The sequence below is a fragment of the Physeter macrocephalus genome, chromosome 14 (genome assembly GCF_002837175.3).
Source record: "Physeter macrocephalus isolate SW-GA chromosome 14, ASM283717v5, whole genome shotgun sequence".
NCBI lineage: Eukaryota > Metazoa > Chordata > Mammalia > Artiodactyla > Physeteridae > Physeter > Physeter macrocephalus.
In genome coordinates, this window is record NC_041227.1 from 38006300 (window position 1) to 38018542 (window position 12243).

The 12243-nt window shown below is 36.9% G+C and overlaps 1 protein-coding gene across 15 annotated transcripts in view; it reads right to left on the minus strand.

Annotated features, from left to right (window-relative positions):
* The window catches only part of TASP1 (taspase 1), a 353026-nt gene that overhangs the window by 330332 nt on the left and 10451 nt on the right, over nucleotides 1-12243 (minus strand). For all 15 annotated transcript variants that reach the window (XR_008619335.1, XM_055090632.1, XM_055090631.1 and 12 more), the window contains 2 exons: nucleotides 10847-10914; nucleotides 9066-9134 (listed from right to left, as the gene is read on the minus strand). Coding sequence is in view for 14 of the 15 variants with exons in the window: in XM_055090632.1 (XP_054946607.1) it covers nucleotides 9066-9134; nucleotides 10847-10914 (137 nt within the window). In the remaining variant the exon portion in view is untranslated. The remainder of the gene's footprint in view (nucleotides 1-9065; nucleotides 9135-10846; nucleotides 10915-12243) is intronic.

Below are 12243 nucleotides of genomic sequence, written 5' to 3' on the forward strand. Positions count from 1 at the left end.
ACATCAGAGGCTCAATCATCTAAAAAGAGTTCCTAGGGAAACAAAAAAACTTTCCATTTTCATTCTGTAACTGCTCCTTAACGACAGAAAGTATTCTTTCTTTTTTGGCATTCTCTCTTTTCTATCTCGGGACATATTTACAGATGCACTGGCTGCTTTACAGACATGCTAAAAGTTTGTGCTGTGGTTGATCAAAGTTGGAATGCCTGAGGAAATTACTCAATTCAGACAGCCCGGAATTGTATCTAGCCAAATAGTTACAATGCTCTACTTTTAACATGTGTTAAAGTAATATTTTAGCCATGCTGGATGTAAGTTGAGAGAACATTTGTTTGCATCACACTCTGTGAACAGTTGAGTCAAATATAGTAAGTTGAATACCCAGTTTTATTATCTGTGACAGTTCATTTTTTTAACTGTTCAATTACACACAAAAAAACATAGTTTATATTAAAAAAAAAACTAACACACAACAGCATATGTGTTAGGAACTAAGACTTTCTAATGATCTTGAAGTGTCCAAGCTCTTCTATTGAATAGAAATTTAGAATAAATGCATCAAATATTGCTTTTGTTCATTAGAGCATTTGTTGATCTGGCATGCAATATTCTGTCAAAAACAGAACCACGTTTTTTCTCTAAATTATTATTAAAAGTATTTTAATAAAAAAGCACTGCCTACCTGTATTCACCTCCTTTCCATTATTAATCTGCCTAATTTGCAAATAAAGACATAGCAAAATTAAGCAGAAAAATCGCATCACAGCAGTTTATTTTCATGGGTTTTTTTTTTTAATTGAAAGCCACAGAATTGCAGTACAAAGAGTTACTTGTCAAACATAACACAAATCTCTAACATAAAATATTGGCTTCCATAGACCTGCACATCTGAAATAGTTTTAAACTTTGTTTTAGTTGGATTCTTTACGATGTCCAGGAGGAGGTTAGCGCACACGGTACCTGAAATTGTCTTTTCCACATGAGCTACAATAGAAAAAGACAAATGTAGCTGTTTCTCTAGTAAAGCCAAACTTGGCATCTACTTATACTTCCCTTCAACCTAAATAACTATACCTTTTAACCACGTTGACAATAATATGGAAATATCACTCAAAAAGAACCTAACAGACCACGGAATTATAATAATGTAAACCATCCTTCTATCAAATGTGAAGTGAGGACATGGTAGATTGGAGGGGTGAGAGGGGTGTCACTAACTTATAAGTAGTAACTTATAACTATGCTTTTTATTTAAAAGATTTCCAACCCACTAGAAAATGTTAACATCTGCACATACTCCAAAAGAGGAAAACAAAAATAAGTTCCCCACTCAGAATTTTCTGAGAAGGCTAGTAAATGTTATAGTATTGATACCCTATGTTATACGCATGTCATGAACTGTCAGGAAATGAGTATACCGTGCAGGAGGCTGGACCCTGAGTGGGAATGACTGCCAGTAAAAACTCCCTGGCAGTGGGAATGGCCAAAGCACTATTCTCAACTGGGATGCCTAGGATTCCATTTTAAGCTGTTTGCTCTGCTATAGGGAGATGCAATCCTTCATTATTCTAACACTTAGGTAAAGCCTGCTGTACACATAAAAATTAGACGGCAGGTAGACAGAGAGAATGAGTGGGGAAAAAATGGAAGTAATGCTTTGTTCTGCTTTGTTGCAGGATTTAGGATATGATCTTGATGAGATTCCTAAAAATTATATAATGTAAGTTCCTCCTCATTCCCTTCCAGATTCTGAATACAGTCCTACATTTGAGAGATAGACAAAAACTTAAAATCAAAGGTAGTCTTTCAGATTGACCTTCATGATATCAGCCTGTGATTTTGCTGAGCACAGAAAAATCTTCTTAGCCTAGCCCTTCATTACCAAAAGCAAAAAAGCAAAAAACCAGTAGATGTTAGATTATAAAATTGATGCCCCAAAGAATATAGATCCAAACACACACACACACACACACACACACACACCCGACACATACGAAATGATTCAATAATCACAGCACTATAAATCCAAGGGCCAATAAATCTAATATCTCCATTAATTTAGAAGACATTTTACACTCAATCCAAAAGTCTAAATTGCTGCCACACAACCAAAACACAGAATTACCACCAATTCCACCAAACTACCAAATGTAGCTTTAAGTAGCTCAAAGCTGAATTCTAAAATGTAGTATATTCTTGGAGAATAATAACTCCCAGAGCAAAACAAGGGCTCATACATAAAGCTACAAGCTCCTTAGGAACTGCTAAGTCTGGTCTCAGACCATACCTTCTACCAGATTCAGCCAAGATGAAGTCATCTGATAAGTTCCACAGAGCTCATCAAGAAATGGCTAGAAAAAGGTGAAACTGTTTTCATGTTCCCGTCCATACAAACAAGCTCTGTACTTAAGTGTTTTTGACTTGGCCAAAAACTAATACACCGTTTTGATGCGGTGTAAAAATTAATCTGAAATGTAATAACTGATTCAGTTCTCTTTTTATTCTAAAAAAAGTTAAAAGAAAAAAAATCACTGCTTTTCCTTAATTAAGCGGGTACTTTGTGCTAGAGAGCATGTTTAGTTTCTAGGGTCTGAGGAAAAGAACAGATGCATCTACTGTGTAAACACAAACAGTAAGTTACAAGTTGCCCCTTAGTACTAAAGGCAAGAATCAGCATCAGTACTCAAAAAAAGTGTTTTAAAAAGAGTGTAACTTACTTTTACTGCCCCAGGCTAACTGGGCTCTGTCTGGTGCTTCTTTGTCTGCACTTGGCCACCCACAGCCTGTCTTCTAATTAACTCAATGCTCTATAGCAGCAGAACAAGCAAACAAGTTGCCTCCCATCTGCATACAGCTCTTCAGGACACATTTCCCTTGGTCAGAAGGTGGAAATTCTTGGGAGAGGTGATTTTTCTCTGCCTCTTCACAAGAAGAACATGGACACTTGGCTGGATGCAACTCCGTGAAGTGTAACTGTGTGTGTACACCTCAAAAAATAAAAAAAAAAAATAAAAAAAAAAATGCAGAGAAACATAAAGACTCTACAAACAGCTGGAATACACAGAAATACTGAAGCACCCCTGGAAATACTGCTAAACAGACAGCTAAATAGGGTCTTTGACTGAAATAATCAATGATACCAAGTTGAAAAAAAAAAAAAGTAAAAAGAGCATCCGAAGTCAAAATCCAAATGTCATGCAATGAAAACATTTTAAGTACTACAAAGTAGAAAAGGTAAAACTCCTTGCTTCGCATACTTAAAAACAGGAACCCCCTCCCCATTACAGAGAATAAAAGATATTGTCAATGGAAGAGAAAAATGAGACTTTCAGGGGTAGTAGGTCTAAAATTAGACTCCTCAGTCACATGGTTAATGGGCACGTGTGTGTATGTGAGCTAAATGCATCGAGCTGTCTTTCCAATGTGTTCAGCCCTGTCAGGGAGGGGAGGGGAGGAGGAAGCAAGGAACCACTGAAATACTCAGCTACTCTTTGCATATGAAAAGATGATTTCTGCAAAACAAAAAAATGTGCAGAAGAACAAAGATGCTCATTTATTTAAATAATTTTTAACCTCTCAAATAAACATAAATGAGTGTAAAACAGATACCCCTACTTTTCTGCAACAAAAACCAAACACTGAAGTGGGGTAGGGAGCAGGTGTGGTTAAGCATCTAATCACAAAGAAACCCCACAACTGAATTTGCTACAGGCTTGGCGAGAGAAAGGGGGTTATATCAGACCTTCCCAATATTCCCTCCCATCCTAGACATGCCCATATGCCAGGAGCAAGCCACACCATCTTCATGACCCCTAAGCATCCCAGGGACTGGCAGGCCTTCTCTCCCCCTTAGGCACACAAACAATTCCAGCCAGAAGTATAAGGCCAAGGGAAGGGTATGTGGCCTAATCCTGCAGCTGCACAGAGGCCTGGGCTGTGGTCCACCAACAACAGACTACTCAATGGTGATGACATTCTGGAGATCCCTGCTTTACAGAAATGCATGCAGAGCTGGCTCTACATCTCAGGATGTAGAGGTCAGATAAATGCATAACAATATTATATATAATAATATAAATATACAGTAATGCAAATACCTACATTTTTTCTCTCACACCCCAAACTATCAGCCATCTGGATAAGAAGTTACCTTTTAAAGGAATTTCTAGAGTTTATAAGCAAGCATCATATTGGATTATATAGAGATCCAAAGACAATGGACCGTTTTTAGCAGACATAAAAACTTGTGCCCAATATAAACTGCCCTTTAAATGCTAAAGCATTTGGACAATAAACAAGTTTCGACCATGAATTACCATCTCCCCTGACCATATGAAGACTTAAAGAATGAAGCAAGTCAACAAAAGAACAGCAGGGTCCACTTAGAATAATATAAGTTCAACAAAACATTTTTCACAAGGGAGCCTGTGCAATTTACCTTTCACTATATGAAATTTAAAAGCTATATCTATCACTATTGCTAATGCATAGTATCCTACCTACCAAAATAATCAGTTTTCAAAATGAATTAACCAAAATCTCTCAAAGGTTACACCAGCCAGCCAGCCAGATTCATCAGTTTCCTCACAAAATGATAAGTAACCTCTCAAAAGTTTGTCAGTCATATTTCACCTATTATTCCTTATTAGAACTTTTTAAAGCACATCTTCGTACTTTTTAAGAAAAATATACTGATGTGCAAAGGGCGCTTCAGTAAGCATTTTATGAGTTCATTTTCTGTCAGAATCTATGAAAAGCTCTCTACTTTAGCAGTGGCATCATGACGCACCCATATCTATATCTAATTTACTCACATAAGAAATTCATATCAGAAGCTATACATGTGAAATGTGCAAAATTACGGTCTAGAATTTTAAATCTACTGTCACTACCCGAACCAAAACTATTTCAAAAGCAGGCATGAAAACAACTGTCTTCCAAATGCACAGCCCTAGGTATGAAGATCAAATTGTTTCACAAATTTATCTTCCCTGCTGTGAGGGAAATCAGGGTTGATAGAAGTCCCTTTCCCATCAGTTATAAAAAGAATCTAAAAAAAACTATAAATAGTTAAATGAAACAATGGGACCAAATCACTTTAACAATAAATTACTAAAATATGATCTATAAAACTGACCTTTCCATTTCCTTCACCACATTTTGAAGATAAACAAAATGCACTTTGGCATCATCTCATTTTCAACTCCACACTGCAGAACACCTCTCATACAAGTGGCCACCTTCCCTCCCAAAACCCCAAAGGAAGAAGCTAGTCAGTTTACTAGGCAGGAACTTACGTGCATGCCCCCCACCCCTTATTTGAAGGAAGGGAACACTCCCTCTGGTGCCCAGAAGTTGTAGTCTTATGATAACACCACTTGTCTGTCCAGGTGGATGAGAAAAATGAAACTACACAAGGGAATGGGATTCCAAGAAAAGCTCAAAAATGATTTGTCTAAGTAGCCTGTTTCAGTTACAGAGGCCACCGAAACACATTTTTTTCTATTATCAATTTTCTTTTCTTTCACCTTGTCTCTTCCTCCTCCGTGGCAACAAGTTGAGGTCAGTGTACTTTTCACTATTTGGGTAAATGCAAATTTTCATATTTTCCAACTACAAGGCCAGATACCCCTTCTAGCCAATAAGGACCATTAAACCATTTCAGTCATTTCAATATACGGTTAGGAAAGTCCTCAGGAAACTCAAACCAATTTTAGTTATCTGCCTAAGTAATAATGTAACAAACAAGTTTAAAAAGTATGTTTTTTTCTAAGTCAAAAGTATATCCCAAAGTCAAAAGACAAAGGTATAACGATCGCCCATATCTATTTGATAATTAGGACAAAACTTAGCTCTACTAAATAGATTGATCAAAACTAAAGATAAGTGGTTACTCTCAAATTAAACATAACAGTATAAATCAGACTCTCTGGGAATTTTCAGTTGGCTGAAAGGACTTAATATCGTTACTTATATTTCTCTAAGTACAGAAAATACAAGAATCCAATTTTTATATATCTTTCCATTGACTCAAACTATTATAATACCTCTTTGATTAATCTCTTTATTTGAAGACTTCACCCTATTCAAAGGTGATGAATCACAATTACACAAGGTGACTGAAACTGCAGGGGGCAGTATATGCATGACTTCCAACATAATTCTTAAGATTCCGGCAAATTCCTCCAGTTAGTGTAGCCTTAACCTTTAAACTACTGACATATATTTCAATCAAAGATTCCACATAAAAATGAATTTTTCAAGATAGTTCATTGAAATTCTTCCCCAAACTTAATAATTAAAGGGAGGAAAGTACACTAAACTCACTCAGGCCGTATAACATAGTCCAATCAAATTAACAGAACACATTTGTTTTTTTAAAAACCTTCATATCCACACTCTTAAAAAACACAGGTCATCATTCAAAACTATAAAGCTCATTTACTCACATGTAACTCATTCCAAAATGTATTTTAAATCATTATTAAGTACATATAAGTAAACTCTTTAAAAGTAGGATTGATTCATCATGGGAAAAATGGAATGAAATATTGGGCATGATATAAGTAGGACCTGAGAAAATTTAAGTTATTCTAAGATGAAAAGAAAAAGGAAAACTTAATTTTACTCAATGTTGTATTCATAGTTGCCATTATGGTACAATATATACCCAGCTATTCATTAATCTTCTTTCCCCAGACCCACACGGGCTCCATGCACCTGTAACCTCAGAACATCATCTTCTACACAAAGAAGAGTAATTTGCAATTAATAACTGAATTAAGTTAGATGAAGCTTTCCTTGTGTGTGTTTTGAATAAAGGTAAGATTTGGTGGTAAGCACATCAATCTTCTTCCTTGTGTCACTTTTGCCCTTTTACCCACAACATATAATTAACTTTCCTTTGACAATGTAAAGAGTTAACATAAATATTCACCTCATATATATAATTTCCAAAGCACCTCACAATAGTAATAGCTACTAACAGTTACGAGGTGTTTACTATGTGCCTCATACTGTTCTAAGTGATTATCGTATGTTAACTCAATCTTCACAACTCTGTAAAGTAGAAATTATCATCCCTGTATTATAAATGGGTAAACTGAGTCAAGGAGAGTCTGTGAGGTGCCCAGGGACTCATGGCTACTGATTGGTAGAGTTGGTATAAGATGTATCAGTCTCAATAGGAAGGAGACCACATATCCCCAAGTCACACAACTCAGGGACCAAACTACAGTGGAACTGGTGCCCACCATATATATTCATCTTTCTTGACTACATACCCTAGGACCAAGCTCAAAGTGTTAACAAGATAGAGTACAATCTACAGAGCACGATTAAAAGCGTAACTCTGCAATTAACCAGGGGAATATACAGAAAACATGTCTAGGACTTTTGGTAAACTCCTGGGCAATCTTCGCAGGTAAAAGCAAGACCTGGCCTGTCAGGGTAGGTGCCCTGATATGAGAGCCTAATCCAGTCAATTTGGGACAGTCTACTCTAACACCTCCTCCCTCAAACTCATCCCTGTTTTATCTTCATGTCTTATTTGATTCCCCTAGTAATCTTCTCAAGCAAATAACTATTTGTTCACTGTTCTCTAAACCAGGGGTCCCCAACCCTGGGGCCATGGACGGCTACTAGTCCATGGCCTGTTAGGAACTGGGCCGCACAGCAGGAGGTGAGCAGTGGGTGAATGAGTGAAGCTTCATCTGTATTTACAGCCGCTCCCCATCGCTCGCATTACCACCTGAGCTCCGCCTCCTGTCAGATCAGCGGCGGCATTAGGTTCTCATAGGAGCACGAACCTTACGGTGAACTGTGCATGCGAGGGATCTAGGTTGCACGCTCCTTATGAGAATCTAATGCCTGATGATCTGAGGTGGAGCTGAGGCAGTGACGCTAGCACGGGGGAGCGGCTGCAAATACAGATTATCATTAGCAGAGAGGTTTGACTGCACAGAGACCATAATAAATCAATGGCTTGCAGACTCATACCAAAACACTATCAGTGAGTGGCAAGTGACAATTAAGCGCATCTTACGGAGTAGACTGGACATAAGCAACACACTTCGGGTGTCACTGTCTCCCATCACCCCCATATGGGACCATCTAGTTGCAGGAAAACAAGCTCAGGGCTCCCACTGATTCTGCATTATGGTGAGTTATATAATTATTTCATTATATATTACAATGCAATAATAATAGAAATAAAGTACACAATAAATGTAATGCGCTTGAATCATCCCAAAACCATCCCCTCCCCTCCCTGCGTCTGTGGAAAAACTGTCTTCCAGGAAACTGGTCCCTGGTACCAAAAAGGTTGGGGACCACTGCTCTAAAGTGATTTACACTAATCTACCTTCTCTAAGTTTGAGCAACAAAAGTCGGTCTTCTGAAGCCCTCAGTATCCCCTGGACAAACTCATCCTCAGGGTTCCAGATTAAGAGAATTAAGAGACCCTCACTCTGGAGGAGCAAGGATTACAGCGAACTTGAGAACCTCCTCAGTGAATTCCTCAACGTGCACAATTAACTGGAGACCAAACTATCACACTGGACAAGACACACCTCACAGAGCACAGCTTCAGGATATATATCCAACTGCTAAGTTTGTGAGGAACCTTCCCCTCCACTTTGGACACTTCTAGACAGTTGGAATTTTTTGTTTTCTAAACAACAGAACATATATTACTTTCAGGAGGTGTTAACTTCAGGAATTTTTCTTCTGAAAATGTTTAGGAAATTCAAGCATCCAATCACCAGTAACTTGTATTCATGAATCTCACAAAACCAGGGAAAAATGAATTTAATCAACTTTTTTATATTACTCGGAGAAGTCTCCAATGAGAACAGCCTAACAAAATCACAGGCTTCTTCATGCCTTGTTAATATTGTTGAGAAACACTGGTCATATAATTGATGGTTGACTAAACAACAGTTTCATGTCATTTAAGAATAATGAACACAAACTCACAAATATCCCAGGTTTCGGCACCAAAAATAAATAAATAAATAAATAAACTCACAAATATTTTAAATGAAACAAATAGAGAAAAGAAATACCTCAAGTTCCACCAGGGCTGCAGTCACTGCATCTGTTGCAAGGGCACCAGCCTGTAGCTTTTCAATTGCCTATGAAACCAAGGGGCAAGATTATTCATTTTAAAACCACAACTTCTTAAACATACCCAGAAACTTTCCAAAGGCTTGAAGAAGTGTAGGAGACATTTAGAGTTAATAAAAATTGATCACTAGAGTTCCATTCCATACCTCAACACACAAATGAGTTAGATTTAAAATAAGCAATTATTCAGGATAATTCATAATATAGCTCACTTATTATTATTCAAATTAAGACAATGAATAAATTTAGCCACTAAATACAAAGTGCAAGGAATTTAGTAAGTGAAAGAGCTTCATTCATCACAGGGCAATTCACAGAGCCACAGAAATTATATGAATTCCATTTTGAAATTTGAATTCATATTTTATACAGACTAAGCTAACAACTTCTCTTCCCACCATTACTACTCTCTCTATCCCTAACTATAAAAAGTAGTTACTCTCAGTCACAGAGGCATTTCAGAATCCTTAGATGGAGCATACACTTGACAAAAGCATTTTTGATTCTATAAGGTATTCTACATCGAGATAAACATATCATATTCTTTTGTAATATAATCTATAGAGAGCAAAGGTCACTAAAATCACCTTGTTTCTTAGGTATAAATTAAGACAGGAAAGAAAGAGAAGGAAGACTGATTTTTAAATGAATTATTGAAGTTCCAATTTAGTCAACAAAGATCAAAAACTAAGCACTGTATTCCTCATTAAGAAGTTCATTTGTTGTATAAATTAAGGAGGCTGGTTACACACTCTAAATGTATTATATACAGAACTATATTCCTATAAAACCATTTCTTCTCAGATAACAAAAAGATTTCACACTTTGAAAAATAAGATAAAGTAATATAAAATAGCTTAAAGAATATTTACCTTTATTATAAATTTTTTTAACAAATGAAATCCCTGTAACCAAATATTCTTATTCATTTATGAGATTTCATTCATAAGAAAAATCTTGGATCACTAATAAAGTTATAATCTTCTATAAATGGTATGTAAATATAAATGAAAAGAGCTGAGAGACCCCTATTTACTTGATATGCAATGTCCAATTAACATTCTATTTGCATAAAAAGTAATGGAAGGTTTGCCTACAAGAGTATACAGTCAGGATCAAAATAAAAACAAACAATATTTCTTCTGAGTCCACTCCTGCCTCCACATTAAGTATTCAACAATTTAGCAAAACCTCAAAAACCAAAGATGGGAAAAATAAAATAAAAAGCACAACTGGTACAAGGGCAAAGTTAAACTCAGGAATGACAATGAATTTGCTATGATAAAAATTATGTGATGGAAAAAACAGAAGGAAAAAGTACAGGATAATCTCCCTAAGAAGAACACCCATTTTAATTTTTTATTATTTTTTTTCTTCCCTTCATAGAAAGACACATTGGCTGCCTTTGAGCTGTTTTCCCTACCCCTTCTATAGAGCTCAGTGCCGTTTCAAAGATTAAAAGATATATGATTATGTGCCCACAATTCCAAAACTACAGACTTTGATCTGGGAAAGGAAGGAAAAGATCTAAACATGATTTGGAGAATAAAAAACACAAAACAAAACAAAAAAAGACCCCACAAATACGAGCAAAATTACTTTGTGGCCCAAACCAAAGACTGTCTTATAAATCAAACCTTAAAATTTTGAATTTCAAGGTAAAGCTGCTTTTGGTCAAAACTAAACTGTTTCAGTCAGACAGAATACATTCTCTTCATACCTTTTGACAAGCTCGTTTGCATACGTGTTTATATTCCTTGGCTTTGGATTCAGAATGATAACCTGCACCTGTAGTGAAAAAAAGTCAATTGTTAACTGTCATTAAGATATCAGAGACCTTCTTATATTATATAAATAGCTCATATAAACTGATGCTCTCCTAGTGACAATAAAACTATTGTCCTAAGAGCATGGAGTCTTAAAAATCTAACAGCTTCCTTCTGCACCATAAGCCTTTTTAATACCATGCCTTACCTCCTCTTTCAAAAGCTATTTTCCTACTAGAGGCACCAGAAACAGCTTATGTCCCCAGAGCAGCTTCGCCAAGGTCACCTCTCCTTTCGAAAACTTCTCCAAAGTTAGGAGATTTTTTAGCTGGAGTTGATAACCCAGGCAGTGTCAAGGACAGAGTCCCTCTAAGTTCCTCTCTGTTGACCTTTGGAAAGTCCCTGCCAGAATTCTTAAGAGTGACTTCAGAAAACTAGGTAGTTTCTGAATAATACTTGAAGTTGAGGGGTGTTATATCCCACCTGTCAACAACCACCACCAATATCACTATTCCTACCCAAACTTTTCCATCCTCTCACCCCTGGAATGTAGTTCAGGGTGTCTCTGAAATCTCAATGATAGTATATTCACAACTGCCTATTAGAAATCCTGGTGGTCCCTGTCTCTTAATCGAACACCCAGCAACTTCAAGAGAATGGCTCTGAAATTTGTTTTCCTAAAAGGAGTAATACTTGCTTGGGTAGGGATTTGAGAATAACCTAAACAAGAAAGAAACCAAGACAAGAGCCCTTAACCAAAGTTCTTTAACTTTTTCTGAACCTCCCCCTCAGCCCCCATCCCAGCCCCCTGCTGGGCCCCAGAGGGGTCCATAGTAGGGAAGGTTGAAGAACTACATCTCTGTTTAGCTGATTCACTTTGTTATAAAGCAGAAACTAACACACCATTGTAAAGCAATTATACTCCAATAAAGATGTTAAAAAAAAAAAAAAAAAGAACTGCATCTCTAAGCCTCAGGGCTCCTCCTGTGAGACTGCAGACTATGACACGAACTTAACCCACCTTCCATCAGGGCAGAGAAAAAACTAGCCCGAGAAGCTATGGTTAAGGGACCCAAGAGAACAGAAAAGATGCCCAGACAACACGAATCCATAATACACGCAAATGCTAGTCCCATTTCTCAAACAAACTGAAACTTCACAGAAACTGCGCCAATATTTAAAAGGACTCTCTTCATGGTTCTCTAATAAATGATCCCAGGTCTGTTGTCTTAGCAGGCCCCAAATTTTCAGCAGTGTTTCCCAAAACATGGGATACTATAGCCAAATAGATAACTTTAGTGTGTGGATAACAGCACTAATAGCATTAACATATCAATCCTCTACTTAGAAT